General features: G+C 37.7%; 1 protein-coding gene across 2 annotated transcripts in view; it reads left to right on the top strand.

Annotated features, from left to right (window-relative positions):
- Positions 1 to 20,449, top strand: part of MYO3B (myosin IIIB) — a 188,348-nt gene that overhangs the window by 144,775 nt on the left and 23,124 nt on the right. For both annotated transcript variants that reach the window (XM_058027793.1, XM_058027794.1), the window contains one exon: positions 798 to 936. In XM_058027793.1, the coding sequence (XP_057883776.1) occupies positions 798 to 936 (139 nt within the window). The remainder of the gene's footprint in view (positions 1 to 797; positions 937 to 20,449) is intronic.

Genomic DNA, 20,449 nt, shown 5'->3' with positions numbered 1-20,449 from the left:
TTGGCATAACCATCTGAACATGAAACCGTTAGTGATGTTTTGAAGTCTTTGAGACAAAAGCCTGCTTGCTAAGAACTTTAGTTCTGTAGAGAGACAGGGAGGTACAGTGAATAAGAGAATCAAAAGGCTGGAAATTTGCTGCTGAGAATAAATGCTAGCTGCTCCCTGAGGTGATTTGTCTGTGCACTTCACTTTCTACAGATGTTAGAGACTCTTTTTTAGTAAGGACCTGAGGTTCTTTGGTAGCACTTTGATATCCTGCTCGAATTCAATATGTGAAATGGAGGAGTCGCTCTGTGACTTGGAGCACAGCATAGTCTTTGAAGTCTGATCCAATTTTTGCTGCTTACCATTTGATGTTGAAAGGATGAAATGGAGAAAATGTACAGTTTTTGCCAGTAACTCTGCTGAGCATATGTAAGATTAAAAAAACAAAATCCCTTGGATGATGTACTTAGAAATGTTAAGCAGATTAATACCTTCCTATAGCTTTTTCTAAAGATACAAATTAACTATGAGAGGAAATCAGCATACAGTGCATGCTATGATTTAACTGCATGAGGAAAGGGGATAAATAAGTTAAATGGAAAAAAGTAAACAAATGTTTGTGACACGGGTGCTAAGTCGGTGTTGCTGAAAGCCACAAGAATCTTGTGTAACTTAAATCTAGCATTAGATGCTTCAGAGAGTCTTGGAAAATAACAAGTTGCTCTCTATGAGATCACAGCTGTAAGTTATCATAAGCAAGTGGAATCAATAAATTTCTTATGTGCCTAAACCAGCATTCTTTATTCCAGAATAATTTGGATGAGATTTCTGCTTCTCCATTTATTCTAAAACATTCATTTGAAACGAATGATTCGCAATCAATTAGCCAATCCCAGACAGTTGCAGACCATCAGTTGTCAAGTCTCTTGACAACCTGTAAAAAAGAAGGTAAGAAATATATAAAAGTAGCAGAGATATTTTGTTTACTGCTTATAAGCCACAAGTTGCCGGCATGTAACTTGCTTTATATATTGATGAGATCATTTAACAATTCGTTGAAAGGCAGAAACATAATAGAAAAACTTCCTTCTCTACACTTTCACTCTCGAAATATAAAAAAGCCCTTAAGTCTGTATTACAGAGGCAAAAGTAAAATGATTTTTAAAATACACTTTCTGTTAAAAGTGTCATTACTAATCTCAAAATACCCTTTTAATGAAATCAAATCTACCTTCAAGAGCTTCAGCTTTCCTTTGCCTTCCAACCTCAGAAGTCAAAGACAGAAATGAAATCTCTCCTGTTGGGCAGAATGAAAGACGACTGGTTCGTTCACACACAGAGATTCAGTCAGCAGCACAGGAACATCGGCAATACTTCTACAATCATTGCAGTGCAATTTTTTTCATTTTTATTTGCTGTTATGTTACTTTTGCCATGTTCAGCAAGAGTTTCAAAACTTAAAGTAAAATATTTTGACATTTTTTAAATTTTACCTGGTTTATCTTTAGATATTCCAGGAAATCATTACTTATCAGAATACTTTTCTCTTATCATGGGTTTTATAATCATCCTATCTTTGCAAATCCATGAATGCAGACTTTATTACTAGACTGTAGAATAACTTTCACAGTTTAACATGAAGTAGGTTGATAATGTGATATCTGTAACCAGAGCCAAAATGTATATGATAGTAAATTAATTTCTAGATTAATACTGAAAATTAGTTGTTTATAATGTCATGCTATTAATTAACATTACTGTTTGTTTATTTATTTAATGGGACACCTTTCATCTCCTAAATCTACAAATATTTATCTGCATAATTAAACTCTAATCCTGCAAATTATGTGTTTAAATTTTACAGAGTTCAGTAAAACAATTTTCAATGTTTAATTTCAATGTTCAATGTTTAATTTTCAATGTTTTACCTTTTCAATGTAAAGGTAAGATAGGTATTTATAGGCAACTTGTTCTGTTAATTCAATGGTTTTCTCTTTTTAAACAGGTATAATGTGCTTTCCATGCTAAAAAGTGAATAGTATTTAAACAGAGCAGATTGAGAAATCCATTCTTCCCTCCTCATGTATTTCAGTCCATATTGGTTTTGAATCCATAGTGTGGAACTGCAGGGAAAGTTTGCATTGCTATCTTAAATTATTGCATGTTAAATAATAAACCTGTCAAGCAGAAATATCTTCATTGCAGCAAATCCTCTTGAGGGAAGCAGTCAGGGCCCAAATCCATCATCTTTACTCTCACTGCATATTGTATGTTACCTTGCAACTGGTCTCCTTGAAATCTAAGACCTTGTGTCTGAGGTAAAACAATTAGAGTAAGACTGGCAGAATTACACCCTTAGCAAACATAATTCAAAACCCTTACTCAGTAATCTAGAGTGTCTTCAAAAATGTGAAATGATAGAAGAATAAAATTTGAAGAGGAGATAAATGCAACATTGATCTGAACTATTGAAGAGACATCTATATTTAAATGAATTAGCATGCAAATGCAGAGAAGTAAGGAGTTTCCTAGATAAGCATGAAAATATGCAGATAGATGATCATATAAATCACACTTCAGTGAGTAACTATTAAGAAGTAAACCTGGTGAGGAATAATAACTTCTTTGAGTGCTTTTAAAAGCACGGCTTGCATTCAGAGGTGCAGATGCTTTCACCTGGTGCTCGGTCTGTATTCAGCTGTAGTGTATGAAGTACGCTTTTAAGCAGGTAGTATTCCTACACCTACTGTGGAAACAAAGTGAAATAGGAAATAACTCTTTGGAACAAGAAAGCATGTATAAAAATATGTGAGCTTTACGGTGTCGGGTGATACCACATAAGCTGCTATTCACACTAAAAAGCTGCCCAGTACATAGTCCAAACAATGCAAAGACTGTTATTTTTCATAGTGAAAGATTTTTCAGCAATGTTAGAGACTGGTTTTTAGTTCTCTGTAAGTTACATTACAGACAGCACTAGTCTGCCAGCTTGGTGGTGCTTGGACCTGAAATACAAAGGCCAGTGGGAAAGGGAATTTGACAGGTTTCTGCTCTGGTCCATGACCCAGTTATGAAGCAGTGTTGGTGTTTGCTTAAGGAATAAGACTGTAGGCTTAAGCACAAAAGGAAGGACAGGCTGCTTATTTGTCTTGAGGCCTTCGTAGGTGAGGTCTAGTTCAGTCAAGAGGGGACAGAACACAAAAGGACAAAATGGTTGATATCACTTTGCGTGTTTTTGCATTAATCGAGCGGTCTGTTCTCTCATATCTTATCTGGCTGTCTAATAGCACAGGCTGCCTGTTCTTAATAACAGATTGGCAAAGGAAGAATAGAGAAGGATATTTCCACAAAAATCATGCAAAGACTATACTCTGTAATTAATACAGAGACAAAAGCCTCTTTTTCACATCAAAAGCCTTCTCACTGGGTCATAGAAAGACTGAGCAGTATGGCCAAACTGCAAGCACAGCTAGTGCATGCCTGTGCTGTGGTTCTGTAGAGTCACAGGGACTGGCTTTACCTGCACAGACATTCCCCTGCACTCTGCCAGAGCACTGGGGCAAGACCAGTAGAAATGCTGAGGATTCCCTCCAACATTTCTGCTGTACACACAGCCTGGGCAGAGAGTCCAGTCATTAGTAACAATTAAGCCAGAAGTTAATTATTCTAGTCACAATATAGTACTGAAGGAATCGAAATAATATAATCTCCAGAGGCCAAGTAGTGGTATTCTCATAGATGAGATAGAAAATGAGGATGTTTGAAATTATTAATGAAGAGTGCTTCATAGGGAATTGACCAGTGTAACTTTGCTTCAAAGGTAAATGTGACAGATTTTCTGAGATGCAAAGGAAATACGTTTGCAAAAGGAAAGCTAATAGTATCTCTGCATTGACCAAATGATGATGTATTTTTTTTTGCTTAGCACAGACATTTTGAACAAGTGAGAAAATACACAGAGAGCCTCTGGCCGTGGACATTCTCTCATGGGAGAACAATGTGACTTATGGATATGTTCAGTTTATGCCTTACACCCTACATTGCAATGCTGAAACTTTGTGAAAAGTAGAGAAATTTGCCAGGATTCTGCGAGGTCTGGAAGTATAGTCTTCAGTGTTGTCTATAGCCACAGTCTGAGGCAGTGAATAGTCCATTTCAGTACAGCCTTTGATTTTAGATTCTTTAATCTTTTATATTTTCAAAACTAGTGGAAATTAGGGCTTGGCATGTTTCAGGCTGGAGTCCCATTAGTCAGTGACCCATTTTTAATGTTTTTCTTGCAATTTGTTTGTTTTTTTTTTTTTTTTATGTTGATAATTTTATCTCTTCCTTTCTGGTAAACCAATCATAAAATGGGATTTGGTGAATTAGCTGTGCTATGTTTGGAGAAATACATGAAGTCACTGGGTTTTGCACTGATGAAGGACAAGCAGATAATTAAATATGTCAAGTTAGTGCTTGATGGGGAGGCAAGCTGCTGCCTAACTTGCCCACTGTGGACAAGTTTTGGTAGGGGCATTGTGGGCATTGGAGACATTATTCCCAAAATGTTACTCTGTGGTTGTCATCACGCAGATGATATTTACAGGTTCATCATCCTAAACAAGAAATTAAAAATAATGATGACTTCATTAGAAGTTCAGACTTAACTCCAGTTTTAAAGAAGTGATCCAACTTTAATGCTAAGAGGTATGATCATGTTAAAATACCCAAGCCAAAAAGAGCAGTGGCTTGGTTGTTTGATCTTTGCTTCAGAGTACAGTTTTCTTGGTGCCAGACTTTATTATTGAAAATACTTTAAACTGCCTCAATCCAAAGCACAGTCTTGATTCAATGTCTTGTGTTTGCAAGTGAAAGGTGCTTAAATATAGAGAAGTACGTTATACTGCATGGTAGTTTAATGTTGTAGTAGAGTTTTAACTCTGGTCTCATTTCATTCTTATTTTTACATTTTTTTGAAAAAATGTTAATGACTATGGCAAAGCAATAATCAGTAGTGACTTGGAAATGGAGGCACTTTTTATGCTTGTATTCACAGAAATTCAATATCCCAGCATGACTGTGATATCATAGTATTAGAGTAAAAAACAGGAAGTATCTCACACCAAATGTGGTATCAAGATCTGGGTGTGCCTTGTAACAAAAGATGCCGCTTCACTTTGTGCAAATAGAGAGAGATCAATCCAAGCCATTCAGCTGTTTGTGTAACTCAGCTTCCTATTTGATTTCATTATAACAAACCTTCCTTTCTAAGTAAAAACAAAACCACTACTACATGATGTACTGTGAAATACTGCATGAACTTTCAACTAGTTTTCACTGGCAGAGGGGATGATATTGACACATAATGCCATTCCTTTCAGAATCCTATCACTCAGGAATTTAAAGGAAGGATTTTGTAATCTATTTAGAATTACTTTTGATTGTTTAAACAGGACTTTCGTTTCATCATTTTTAAGCTCTCCACTGAGACTAATCTTACACTGAGGGAATATAAATCATGAAAAACTTGACCATAGTCAGTAAAATCATAACAGTGAGCAGAATCGAGTCTCTTGGTTATAAAAAATTGACATGAAAAGTTTTCTACATATCTGTGGTTTAGGGGAGTTTGGGACAAAAGGGTGTAGAGTGTGAGTCCTATGAGGAGCAGCTGAGGGAGCTGGGATGTTTAGCCTGGAGAAGAGGAGGCTCGGGGGGATTTTATCACTCTCTACAACTCGCTGGAAGGAGGGTGTAGCTGGGGGGGTGCAGGCCCTTCTCCCAGGTAACCAGCGACAGGACAAGAGGTTATAGTTTTAAGCTGTGCCAGCAAAGGTTTATGTTGGACATTAAGAAGAATTTCTTCACAGCAAGAGTGATTGAACATAGGAATGGACTGCCCAGGAGAGTGGTGGAGTCACTGTCCCTGGAGGTGTTTAAGGAAAAGACTGAATGTGGTACTCAATGCTATGGTCTAGTTGACCAGGTGGTGTTCAGTCATAGGTTGGACTCAATCTCAGAGGTCTTTTCCAACCTAGTTGATTCTATGGTTGTGTTTGTATCATTATAGGAAAGGATAATCACCTTTCTAGGCTTGTGAGGCTGCATGGTTATGCATGCAGATGGATGCTTTTGGGGAGCCTGGTACTGTACATTGCATTGCACATGGTGGGACCCTAGGAGGGACCATCACCTCCCACCCAGTGGAAACCCTGAATTTTTGCTTTCTGGAAGTATGCAGGAGCCTTTCAGCTTCACTAGCCATTAGGGTGAGAAACAATACTCATTTTCAGGATTTCAGTTCTTTACCATATAATTCAGTGGGAATTTAGAAAATTTAACTGCAAACATAAGTGACATCAGTTGCACTTCTCTCGGCCTTATGTAAATTTTTCAGCTGAGACTTGCAGTGATGATGTTTGCATTCTGAACGGATTCACCCATCAATGGTTTCTGTTAAATCTTTTGCTACTCTGTAATGGCATGATATGCAGCCTGAATTTTGCCAAAGTATCAGACCAACAAATCTGAAAAGAAATTGGCTGTTCATAAATCTTTCTTTACTGCACAGCTTCTTAATTGTTTTTTCCCCTCCAACAGGCAAAGACACAAACAGTGGCAAGTGATAAATACAAGCTTTGATTTGTTAAACACATGTTAGCTCTATGTTTAGCCCTAGGCAGTGAATTTCATTATAGACTGGTTTACTTCTGGATTGGTTATTGTGATTGCTTCCAATGCGAAAAGATTTGACCTGCAGCCATGACTGATTAGTATCAGAGGTGAGAGATAAAATAAGATGCAAGTAAACTGCAGAGATAAATTGCAACACAGTTCTCCAGAGACAACTCAGTACTTGTTCTATGTAAAACAAGTTGAAATTTAGCTTGTAATGACTACATTGTGATAAAAATGGATTGCAGAACTCTCTCGTTGAAATATGAAAAATACAATAAGAAACCCAAGAAATTTAATGAAGTTGAATAATAAGCACATGATAATGCTGTGCCAAAACACTGTAGGTTTTAATAGGGGTTCGATTTTTCCTCTTAACACGTAATGTTCACTGATCCAAGCTGCTGTTCACCTGTTCTTTTTCTTCATTTTCCATCCACAACATACAGGTTTGTTTGAATACTTCTTTTTGTTGTATCTCTGTGAGTAGTTAAGTTTTTTGTCATGCAGCACTTCACTATCCTGTTGTTATTGTTTGAAAATTCTTTTAAGTAGTCCCTATCAGTCTTATTTTTGTTACTTTGCCACAGTTTGTAGTGCTCTGAATCAGCAGCATATCTCAGATGACTGATGTACTCTGGCACAGAGTGTTGCTCCTAATTCATTACTTTTCTGTTTCTGGAAGAACAGACCATTTTTTCTGAGTAAACTTGTTTAGCGTTAGTACAGCAAAAATAACTCTAATAGTATTTTCACAATGGCTTTTTATTTTTTGCAAATTGCAGAATTTTAAAACTTTTTCTCACATCAGAAAACATCAGAAAATTTTAGATAATTTCTTTATTTCTGGGTATTTTGTAAGAAAAAGGCTAAGACCATTAATTGTTTGCTTTTATAGAGCTGTTATTTAATCTGCTAGCTGTGTGTTACCAAACAATCTCTCAATGTTTGCTGGTATTTAAAAATCTGAATTCACTCTATTGAATTCCCCACAACTGAGTAGTAATAGCTGGATTTCACATCTTTCTAGAAGACACTGCATCCTTTCATAAATTATTTTTATAGTTCTTCATAGATACTGTGAAGAGATAACATGCTAGTAAAAGCAGTAACATAATTAATGTGATGTTGCAGAATGTTACATGAGGTGTGTGGGATAGTTCAGAAAGTACCATAACAAATTAACTTCTAATGTATTTTGTACAGGTTTGGATCTTTTTCCTCTCTACTAAATTTATTATTCTAGTGGATTGTGATTAGCTGCTGAAAATCATATACAGCTTAGTAAAAGCCCTAACCATGGCATATAAAATGCATGGTTGACCAATGCAAATAAAAAAAACCTAAAATACTGAAACAACTCTGACAAGTACAGGATAGATACTGAGGACAAAATGTTTGTAACCACATATGTGAAGATGTAGATACTACAAGTTACTCATAGATATGGTTTGATAAATAGATATTCCATTCACTAAATCATGAACTGGTTCTGAGTCATTTGGGTGAAAAAAAAATTGCCTTACATGACTTATTCATTAGCTCTGCTCATGACAATGATTGTATTACTTGGCTGTCCATCATTACTTCCCTCTACTCACTGGAAGTATTTTGTATTTCAGTTCTCTCACGGATAGCCTCAGATGATTCTAATGATTATGCTGAGTAAAGCAATAGCCAATAGTAGCTTCTTGCAGTTAATTGTGAGCTTACAAAGCTCCCTTCTGACCCCAGGTTAGGATAATCTTTCTTGAGGCTCTTCCTTGCCTATGGAGAGAATTCCAGGAAGTAGTTGTTGTGCTCAAGTGTTGGCAGTACAGCAGAAAAGTAATGCCACACCTCCACCTTTCTGGCTTATAACACCTTTCCCCTGAGGGAAGGTCAGAGTACCAAAGTCACAGGAAGTATTGTTACTGATGCCAGTGGGAAAAAGAGAAGCTGCTTTCCTTTGTGTGGTCAGGCAGGCAACAAGCATATCTTAATCATAACACACCATGTGTAAAAGAAAGGTTTTATGAATTCTAATATTTCTTTTCCTAAAAATACCTCAGTACCTGTTATTTGGCCTTAAGGCTTATCCTGCCTTGTACATGTGAAAACAAGAAGCACAACTGTGTAATTACTAAGTACTGCCTCTTGCTTGTCAGGTTGTTCTGCCATACCAGGCTAAATCTGACAGGGAGAATGCAGATGTAACTAACAAGCTGAATAGCAGTAAGAATACCCATGAAGATTTGATCATCTTTAATATTGATATTTTATATGTCTCTAATATATCCTTCTTCATCTGACTGTCTTACATTTTGTTGGGAATCAAATATAGATAATGCATGTGATTACCTGGTACTAAAACGTTGGAAAGCTGTGCCAGCTCTTTACCTTCAGTTACAACTAGTTTTTGTCCTAGGAGGAGCTTCTTCAATTCTTTGTCTGTGTCTTTGTGAGTGTAGTGCTATTCTTGGGACTCCATCACACCAATGTGCTTATGTTGCATCCTGCACACACACAAAAGTTACATTCGAAATAGGGAAAAAATATTACATTGTTCCAGCCTCTTTTTGTAGTTCTGGGATTTGCAAACACCAAAAATGCCCTGCAGCAAAGCGGTGCAATTGTTTTTTCTACATTCTTTTAATGTTGTTCTTTACTGCATATTCTTAGTCACGATAAAGAGCATGACTATCAAATGAATAACAGCAAGCTTGTCAGTTTTAAAGGGCTTACTTGGAAAGAAAAAAAAACAAACCAACAAGTAAGTTTGCTGCAGGTCTAAAAAAAAAAAAGCTAATTTTAGTAGCAGCATAGATAGGTGGAGTTTCAAAAATTAAGAACTAGTTGCCATAGTTAAAAATTGGTAAAAGGGCTACTTGTGTAACAAAAATCTTTGACCTGTTGATTTGTTTTCAGAGACAGGAGAATTCAGGTCTGCATACTGTCTTGCCTAATGTCCCAAAAGGCCGCAGGAATGAGATTCCCGTTTGGGCTAGCCCCTCATATTTTGCTCATCAGACTTTGAGACTAAGTGATATCAATTTCTTTCATCTCTTTGTTGTCAATGTGCTTCCAATTAATATTTCATTCATAAGAAACTGATAAATTGGAAGTTCTTAATCTCCTCAAGAGGATTTGCTCCTTGCCCTGGTATTCAGAACAGCTGTAAGTTCGAGTCTATAGTATATATCAGTTTTCTGACTGCATGTCCAGGCTCACACTTTGTGCCTTTTGATCATTGATTTAGAGCCCAAGAAGGGTAAATTCCTCAGCTTCATCCAGAGGAGTTTAACTGCTTTAGAAAAATGAAATTTTGCGTGACTATATTTAGATATTTATTTGTAAACTGCAATCTACTTTAAAACATTCCCTGGGAAGAACATAGCTATCAGACAGCCGTAGGCAGATATGTCTCAGGGCATTGCAAATGAAGTAGAATTTTCATTATTGTCTTTCAGCATTGTAAGCAACTTACAACCTGAAACTTTCAAAATCAGATGGCCTCCATGGTAGTAGCATGCCACACAAGCTAATCATTGACACATATTGAAGAAAATCACTGTTAATTCACAGAACTCTCTCTTCTTGTCCCACCCACAAAATAAATATGCAGTCAGAAAGCATCTGCCAATTTTCTGCTTAAATTCTGTAACTTGTTTGTAGAATTGTAGTCACTTTTAGTGTGACTTGCAAGGAAAAAAAAAAGAAAAAAAGAGGAACCAATCTAATTTTTTTTTTTAAAGAGATTATAAGTAAGGCAGAAAATGGTGACCATGGTAGATGACAATGCCAAACTTCACATGTAGGGAAAACGTGTGACAGACATGGAGAGACATCATGGAATTAAAACCAAGCCAGAAGTGGAGTGAAGAGGGAATATGCTATCAAACAAGAAAACCTGTGCAGACAAGCGTGATAGAGGAAGAAGCAAATGAGATGAAAAACGAATAAGATACTGTTCAATTTCAGTAAGATCAGAAGGCTTGGTAGCCTTGGCAAATGTCCTGCTGCTTTCTGTAGCATTTCTTTGCTCATATCTAGTTTTCCAGGAAACGTGTAATTCTTGTTTAGAGCATTTGAAAGTAGAATTACAATTCATTCTCTGTTTTAAAAGGTAAAATCTTTTTGAATGGCAATACTTACCAAACAATTTTCTTTGCTGTACTGCCCAGAGAATTGCATCCTAGTTTGCAACATTTTCTGTCATTATTTGCAACATTTTTTTTTTTTTTTTTATGCTTAGGAAGCCTGTGTCTCTGAAAGGGTAGAGCATTAATTGGTCCAAAATCTTTGAAAACAAAGAAGAGACCAGATGAAATAAGGGAAATTTTCCCTTGTGTAATAACAACCTTTTCTTCAGTGATCCTTTTTTATGTTCTGTTTATGAACTTTGGAAGCTAACCAAACAAACAAAAAAAAAGATAACAAAGGATGTAAGTATCTATCGTCTCCCCAGGAGAAGAGACAAGGTAAAGCACAATACTCTAGATAGTACAGTGAGTTACACAATTAATTCAGCCTTAAAGCAAGTTTCTAGAAGTTAACAGAGACAGGAGGAATTGAGATTGCCCCCGCTGGATTTTTAAGACTTACAGTCTTACATTCTGTATTTCACTATTACATCCCTTGCAGCTGTACAACCATGATGTTTTTGTCTTTGCAGACAAGGACTGAAGACATTTTCATTGTTATTTCATAGTGTTATTTTTAATTCCTCTGTTTGTGCTCATCTCCATGTTCAGTGTTGGACTTAAGCAAAAGCTTTACATTCTTAAATTTAGTGATGTTTAGTGTCTAAAGTGTCAAGCCTAAATTCATTAATCTGTGACTTTATGACCTATGATCAAACCTATGACTATTACTGTAAACCTGTGAGAAGGACTTGAGGGTTCTCATGGATGGAAAGCTGGACATCAGCCAACAGGGTGAGCTTGTAGCCCAGAAAGCATGGCTCCATCACAAGAGGTGTGGCCAGCAGGTCAAAGAAGGGGATTTTTCTCTTTTACTCTGCTCTGATGAGGCCTCACCTAGAGTGCTGTGTTCAGCTCTGGGGAGCTCAGCACAAGAAAGACATGGACATGCTGGGGTGAGTCCAGAGTGGCCATGAAGGTGGTGAGAGGACAGGAGCGCCTCTTTGACTAAGACAGTCTGGGAGAACTGGGGTTATTCATCCTGGAAAGAGAAGGCTTCAGGGAAACCTCTTTGCAGCCTTCCAGTGCTTTAAGGGGGCTTGTGAAAAAGAGGGAGAGCAACTTTTTGCATGGGCAGATAGCCATAGAAGAAGGGGAAACCATTTTAAACCAAAAAAAGGACAAATTTAGATTAGAAGTTAGGAAGTTCTTTACTCAGAGTGTAGTGAGGCACTGAACAGTCTGCCCAGAGAAGTTTTGGGTGTCCCTTCCCTGGAAGTGTTCAAGATCAGGTTGCACAGGGCCCTGGGCAGTGTGGTCTGATGGGTGACATCCCTGCCCATGGCTGAAGATTGTAGCTAGGTGATTTTTAAAATTCCTTCCAGCCCAAGCTTTCTATGATTCTATGGCTTTCTGCATCTTATCTATCTTTCCAAATGTAGTGGAACGTTGGCAAGAGCTTTAAATCAAGTTCACAGTATTCTAGAGCTTTTTGTGGTAGCTTCTTGACATCTTATGATTATACAGGGTGATCCACAGCAGAGGATGTGGATGTGCCTTTCTTTCTGGACATAATTCTTTAAAAGTAACAGCTTTCAGCTCTACTGATAGTTGCTTTTGAGAACCAGAACCAGATTTATTGTTTGAGTTAACAATTTAGGATCAATATTTAAGGTCAGCCTTTACCAATGGGTTATCAAGATCTTTTGTCCCTTGTTGCTGAATGAGTGTGTTCCAGATTGGTGGCTGGGTAAAGCCTTTAGCTAGTGAAGTAATAATACCAAAAAAAAACCTTACTAGAAAAAAAAACTTTCTTTGTGTTCTTATGTTCTTTCTTTATGCTCTGTTAAAAAATAAAATAAAATTAGTGGCAGATGACATACATATTCACTCAATATTGTCAAATGCTGCAAATAAGAAATCCCAGGAATAAGAGCTGCATTGTCTGCCTTTAGGTTTGTAGTTGCTTTACTGTAGTCAGAAAAAACCAAACTTGGGAAGTACATGTGCTCTGTAAGACAGCTGAGTTTAACTGTAAAGGAGTTAGAGTTGTGTCTACCATGTGCTTTGCAAGCCAGTTGGAAAATTGCAAGTGCTGAGTTGATGCAGGACGAATGTCTCTCATAACCTCTGAGAAGGTACAGCAAAGGAAGATGTCCCTAATATCTCCAGAGGTTGCTCCAGTTCAACATCAGCTGAAAATGGGAAAGACTAGAGGATATGGGAGAAATATTATTTCTCAGGGACTGCAGCCCTTTATCCTGGTGGCTTTTGTTCAGGTTTGTGCTGCCCTGCCTTAGAATGATTCCTATCCTGAGACAAGTAGGAACAAAAAATGGAGCTGGCTCTGCATGCAGTCAGCAGGCCCTCTGTGCTAGGGATGTTCTTTTTCTCTGAAGAGGCCTCAGGGCAGCTCTAAATTGGGGCTATTATGCTCAACATCATCGTGCATCTTCATGCTGCACCATGAACAAGCATGGCTGGTCTGTAAATCTAGCCCATTGTATCTGGATTACATTTGTTAAACTAACACTTGGGGTTTTGTCTGGCTTTGCTCATACCAATACCGGAACATTGAGTAAGAACAGCAAATCAGAAACAAAAAACACCAGCGTTTTAAAATATTGCTCCCCCAGATTTCAGCCCCAAGTGTTTTTTATATAAACATTTTGAATTGTGGCTGGATTTTTGACCAGATTGTTTCCCCTGAAGGATCTTGTGAAACAAAAACAAACTGAACAAAACAAGTTTTGGTGGGATGGGTCTGTGCTTGTTTTCATGTAAGCTGATGACAAAGCTCAGAGCAGGAAGGCAGCAGTGTGCTGGTGTCTGGTGTACATTGTGTTCTGCATATTCCCAGCCAACTTGCCAGGAGTGATCTAGAACTGAAACAAGAATCCATTTTCACTAGGGCGGAGGAAAAGAAGTCATTATTAATCTAAAACAATTTGGCTATTTTGAAACAATAGAGTTGGTTGACATGATATCCTGCTAGTGGCTTCTTCTCATGTGAGTGTGTGGCCTGTGACAAGTTAGGAAGGTGAGCACTTTTGAGAACTATCCTATCTCTTGTATGGCCCATGGAAGTAATTTATATTCTATCACTGTGCCCTCTGTGCTTCAGTGTGGGTATATAATTTCACAAAGGAGATGAGGAAGTGGTTAGCTTTAGCATGAAGCTGTTTCCAGTGGAATTCCAAGGATATATGTGAGTGTGCCATGCATCATGGGATTGCAGTGAAGAAGGCAGAAGGTTTCCACATCCTAGTGATGAAAAAAAATGGAAAGTGAGGAATGTTTTGTTTGTAATAGCTGTTTGAATTTATTTTAATGGGGTCATTTCCATTAAATACTGTAATGCAGTTTCTGTAGATGCTGTATCATTGAGCAAAATTGGCTACCTGAAGCAGTGGTGAGAGTGGGATCCCACTGTGTAGTGTTGTGCTTAAGTTTCAAGAGAGGAGACTGGGTAAAAGTGATACAGATTGTTAATGGTATGGCATGTCAGACTTTTTATTTAGCTTCAAATTTGAAAGAGCTACTCCTTTATTTCTAAACCTTCACATTTGCATCCCTTTGATATGAAATACTTGTGAACTAACTAGAGAACAGAGCTGTGAGTTCAGTAGCCAAGAGATTCTTGATTTATTAACATAGAATTTCACAGGCTTGTGTGCAACATCTCCTTGTTCTGCATATAACAAATGCAGCAGCCAGAGGCAGAGGTTCATCACAAAGGTCCCAGTACTTCAGGGTGTGGCAGTGGTTACCCACACATCTTGTTTAGCATTATAACAGTCATTGCCTAAGTAAGACCATTCAAATTTAAAAAAAAAAATCAAAACCTGAATTCGAAATAACTGCTTAGAATTAGATGTTTATAGAATAACTTGAAAAGTAAATGGGTTGAACAGTATAGACAATATAGCATGGCTGTGAACAGACTTTCCTATTTGATAGTTTTGTTGTTTAAGACAAAGTTACATATATCTGTGTTGTGAAACAGTAATGAGCAGTAATTACGATTTAAGTACATAAAGCATTTAAACTGTAGTAACTAACTGCTGCATTGTCCCCTACAGTGCCATTAAGACACTTAAAGGGGAAATTTAAATTACTTCTAAGACATTCTGTTACCTAGTTACTCTAAACACAGTTGGGGATATACAGTTGCTGCTTCAATTACTAACACCTTACTAATTATGCTTTTGCAAGTAACTGTGGGAAAACATTTTAATTTAGTTGCATAGAAATTTCAAAATAATATTTGTGGTGCTTATCAGACTCCTGAAAATTTAAGAACTCTGATGTGCCTTCTTTTTGGTATATGTCTATGACTATGGCCTACAGATTTATGTGAAATATGTTGAATTTTTAGTGTGGTCTTTTGCAAGATGGCATTTGAAAAAAGAAGTCTGCACTGAACTGGCAAGTTAGGCTGTATCTGCAGTTAGAAGAGTTTGAAACTGTAACTGTACTGCAGATGTATGTCGACAAATTTCCTTTCTGGAAAGACATGCGTCGTAGGGAAGAAGTTCTTAAAGCAGTTTGCCAAATGGATTGAGTTGGCCAGGTCAAAAAAACAACAGTGTTTCTGGCTGAGGACTTCTGCTATTCCAGATGATGTCAAGAAATAAATGCATTGGTAGCATTTGCTGGTATAGACTATGCCTTAAACTGGACTGTTATTCAGAGCAAGGGGCTTTTTTTTTTTTTTTCTTTCCTTTCACTGCCCTTATTGCTATGGACCTTCTGCTTGGTGTACACTCTGGGAAGTCATGATTTATACTTGTACCATAGGATTAAAGAGCTCAGGCTCAGGTTTTCATTTTGAGTGGACCCTGCCAAGCACGGCCTTGTGATGCAATTTAAAGAGGAGTGATGTGTGCTCTTAGATGTATTTGAATAAGCACCAGTATTTTGTCCTGTAGATTCCTAAAATAACTGAAATAAAAATAAAGTTCTAAATATATCAGACTGTGAGGTTTTGTGTCCTGTACTCAGAGCTCAGTCAAGACAGTGGAGAAGGTCTCGGTAGATTTTGGATAAGATCAGAAAAAAAATAAAAATAAGATCTAAGTGGATCCTGCTGTGCCAAATTTCCCAAAACATGCCTTTTCTGATACTGAGGAACAATTTTTAATTTTTTTCCAAACAGTTTTCCTGTGGTATTTCTCAGCAGACACAGAGTTTTCAGGGCTGAAAGGTAGGGAATGAATACCTTACACAGGCACTGCACACATGCTCTGGGGCAGGCAGTGTGCTGCAGCTGTGCAGCATCCTCCCTCCACCTCTCAGAGCATGGTAGTACTGAGTAAGGTTTGGTTTCCACAACTGCATTTGCTTAATTTATCCTGAAAACTCTCAGCATACACTTCAGCAGTATAATGTAGGTAGGGATATTTGACAGGGCTAGCTAAAAAAATTATATATTGTAGGAAGAGCAAATGTAAAATGATTGGCTCGACTTCTGTTTTCAGACTAATACATTCATGAACCATATTCATTCAACTCTAAATCCAAATGCTTCCCATATCGTTGGAGATTATGTACAGTGTGAACAGAGGCCAGTCTCATGTATCCTCTTTGCCCTTTTTTTGTATTGCTAAGTCCCATAAGTTTCTCCTTTCTGCTTAACCATAACGTGCAGACAAATGGAAACACACGCAAATGCAAGTCTATTCATCAGCAGTGTGCTATGGTGTTGGAAGAACTATAGATTAATTAAGATAACAGGATATTCTGTAAACTTGAAAATAAATCACTGTGTTTTTAATGTCTTACATTGAAGGTGAGTTTTTAAAAAAACCCACAGTGTTCTTCTAAGGCAGTGCATCTGGAATTAGCTCAACCTGTGAAAACATTCTTTTCCATACAGAAATTAAATTCATTGACCCCTTTTATGTACATGTTCTTTGATGGCCTTTTGCTACTTTTAATGTGAATTTTAGGTACAGCTGAGGCTTAGCAACTGCAGTTTACGTGGTCATTATATAATTCATCCAGATTGATCAGTTTAATATCTGATTTTTCAAGATTTCCTCACAATTCTGGAATTTCAGCAATGCAGATATTTTCCTTTTGCCCAAGGCAATAATAGATGTGGTGTGCAAACACTGCTTTAAAGAGGGTGTCTGTCTGCTGATTTACATATTTTAAAAGTATTAAGATCAAAAGTAATGAGAATTTAATCCATATGGCATGTAAAAGATAAATAGGAATATTAATACTGTATCAAATACTAATTAAAGGAAACACCAGTCCTATTTTTAAAATCTTGCATGCAGATGAAAAAGAAGTCATTGCAAAGTTAAGATCTGGTTCTTAAAGAAATTAAGAATTTTTTTCAAGGCCAGATTGTAACTGAGACTGTGTTCATACGCTGGGCTAAATTCTGTTTGCATAATACTTCTCAGTGTCACTGGAGTACCCCTTTTTTTCGAAGTATCTCATGTGGTTCTAAAACTGAAAACTGCCATCAGCTTTACTACCAGCTTTTAATATGGAAATTCCCTTTCATTGTCCAAGAAGCTGAAATACCAGTGTTTTCTAATGCCTAAGTGTACATGTCTAGGCTCAAAAAAAGCTGATTCATGGGAATCCTGTTGGATTTTGGTCAAGTCTTGTGTGTGGATTGTAGCAGGGGGTGAAGAAAATGTTGTCATCTCCTTCAAAGAAAACCTTAGACAGGAGTGGTCAAGATGAGCCATAAGTTTTCTGTGTCTTTGGGCTAGACTAAACTTCTGTCCTTCACTGTTACGGAATTTGTAGGTGAAAGTACCTTGGGATGTGTGTTCCTGGCAGAGTAACAAGTACTCACAAAAACTGGCACTGGTTGTACTGGAGTTAGAAGCTTTAGTGCAGTGCCACCCTAACACTCCACACACACAAATCAGCCATAGCTAGACATGTATGTATCATAGAGATACATTTAGAGCTTCGTTATTTCTAAGACTGTGGACCTTCAGATCTCTGTTAAGCCTTTGTTATAAATATTAAAAGGTAGGGTATACTTTTAACAGAGGAGTTGGCTTGCAGTGAAAAGTTTCCTTTGAAATATGAGAAAAATAAACAGGGAGAGCTTATAACAAGTTTTGCTGGTACTGCAGAGTCTTGTAAATGAAAGAATAAATTTATCATTTCCTGTAGCAGCCTGAAAAATCTTAGAGTGAATAACTAGAGTGATTTTTCTTCATTTGCCCCTTGAAGAATATGTGTACACCAAAGCTGTCTAGACACAGCTGAGCCTGCCAGAGGGGAGAGAAAAGTCTAGAATGTTAAATCTTGCTTAGTCTTGTGTATTACTCAAACTCTAATTCTTTCCTGTCGGTCTGTGGTTCCTATGTGTTTCTATATAACTACAGCAAGTAGTTATAAATCACTATAGAGTAAATCTTGCCTCCACATTTCATTAGAGAAAATGAGCTATGATCAGTAGACTGTTTTCTGCTTAGAGGTGGCAGTGACTCTACTGTAGAAGACAATAAGACACTCTGCAGATTGCATAAACCTCCAGTGTTGCTACTGTATTCCCTTCAGCCAGATCAGAGTGGTCAGGACAAAGTTGTTTAGGCAGCGGATCAGCAAATCACAATTCTTCTGCAACCTTCCATCCACTTTGAAAGTGCTACACCATTCCAAAGAAAATGGTACAGCCACACATCAAGCATGGATCAGTTATTCCATGCATGCATGGTGCAAAATTGTCTAGGAGCTGTCCTCTTATTCCAAGAGGCAATTTGATGTTGAAGGAAAAATGCGGTCAGCTAGAGAAAGGATGTGAAGGAGAGTGCTGTAAAACATTCCCAGCTGCATGTATGTAAAGCCAGTTTAGCCAATCTGACAGTGGGGATATAGACCCATCTGCTTCTTGTCCTCTTCCAGGAAATATTAGGTAGATGCAGTAATTACACACTGTGCCCCTTCTTTGCAGCCAGTCTAAGGATCATTTCGTAAAGGTACCAGCCTGGGTACATCTAGAAGAAGCTGAGCTTTGTCCTGGGTGAGTTAATGCTTTTTTCCCTCAGTTATAATTTCAAATATCTGGCAAGAGTGCATTGGCTCTGTGCCTTCTGAGTCACGGTCTCCCTGGGAAGGAAGGATGTGGTTAAGCTCACTGAAGTTGTTTTGTGGACTGCTGAGTGGCTACAGGGCTTTGTATCCCAGGTGTGGGGTTTTTTCTGTTCACTTTCCTGCAGAATAGCCCAGGTACTTTTTTTAATAGTTTATGTGTATTTTGTAAAAGGCCTTTTAAATATTGAATACATTTTCATTTTCCAGCTGGAAAATTAAAACATAGCAGTGTATCATCACATGGTTCATTCAGTCTTGAAGCAATTTTGAAATGTTAACCGAAAAAAATCTATCTGCCTTGGAGCATTTTTTACTTCAAACATTCCATGAAAATATTTTCCTGAAACTCTTTAAGTATTTCGAAATATTAAAGAAGAGAGATGACTTTCTGAGTATTAGTGATGGGTAATGCAGATCGTGTCACGTTCACATTAAAAAAAAAAACAAAGTAATGTAAGCATTACAGTGGGGGGAGAATGACCAGTATCACTTGTCACTGGCACAGGCTGACACATTGCCAATGTCAATTCACATTCTGACAGAGGTGTTGTAGACACCAAATAAACAGGTAAGCAATTTTACAAGCAGAGAAAAGAACCAAAGAGAAGTAAGCAAGTGGCACAATGAGTAATTTTGGAAATAAATATACAGATAGGTATTTTCTTCCCTCCCCACACCATTCCTTCCTCAGCCCCATCTTGGTTTAGATTTTGAAATGGTTTCTAGTAGCCATGCCTTCATTGCCCTTTTGAGAGCTAGAGAAGAGTAAATGATGGTGATTGGAAGATGGATAATCATCTTTTCCCTTCAAGACAGGATGATTTCCTGAAAAAGGAAGGTTTTTCATTCCTATAGTGTAGTACCTGTGGATATATTTAGAATGTACTGTTGGCTCTGTATCTATCAGATAATAAAACTCATCTTGGATCAGCCTTAAGGTTAGCTTGGTGACCTCTAGAAATTTACTAGGCAGAAGTTTATTCTTGGAGTTTATTGTGGTTCTGAACCTAAATACTTTCTTTACATCCTTCCTTGACTTCTTTAGTTTTTGTCTGGATAATTCTTAGCCCTGTCCTCCAGCTAGAGGAGCAAAGTACTTCCTAATCCCTGCTTATGGATTTAAAAGATCTCTGCTTCTTTCAGGGGGCAACTCAGAAATCTGAAGCCCTTATCCTCATCTGTATTTATGATAGCTTTAATCTGTCTTCCAGGAAAAAAAAATAGATTCTGGTGGACTTCTACTTGGAGATGAGCCCAAATGAGTAGATCTGGATTGAAAATATGCTAATCCTAGAGCACACACTACTTCCTAAGGATGGTGCCTGTGTTGCCTTTGGGCTGTGCTTTCCAATCTAATTGCAAGACAAGGGCAGTCCCCCAACGCCTCTGTGTAGTAGAAGTTCCTTCTGTGAGCCTGGGTTGTGTAGCACCTCATGTTTACAGGTCTGAATGCTAGGCTCTAGTGTTTGCTGTGGATCAGTGTCATTGGGACAGCACTATTGAGCTGGGTCACTAAGGTAGCAAAGGAGCATCTCAGTCAACTCAGGTAATACTCAAGAACAAAAACTCATTCAAACTGTACTTGGCACAGCCATTTCTTCCGTGCTTGG

The sequence above is a fragment of the Melospiza georgiana genome, chromosome 7 (assembly GCF_028018845.1).
Source record: "Melospiza georgiana isolate bMelGeo1 chromosome 7, bMelGeo1.pri, whole genome shotgun sequence".
In the NCBI taxonomy this organism is placed as follows: domain Eukaryota; kingdom Metazoa; phylum Chordata; class Aves; order Passeriformes; family Passerellidae; genus Melospiza; species Melospiza georgiana.
The sequence above is the reverse complement of the archived record's forward strand: the minus strand, read 5'-3'. Positions and strand labels throughout refer to the sequence as shown.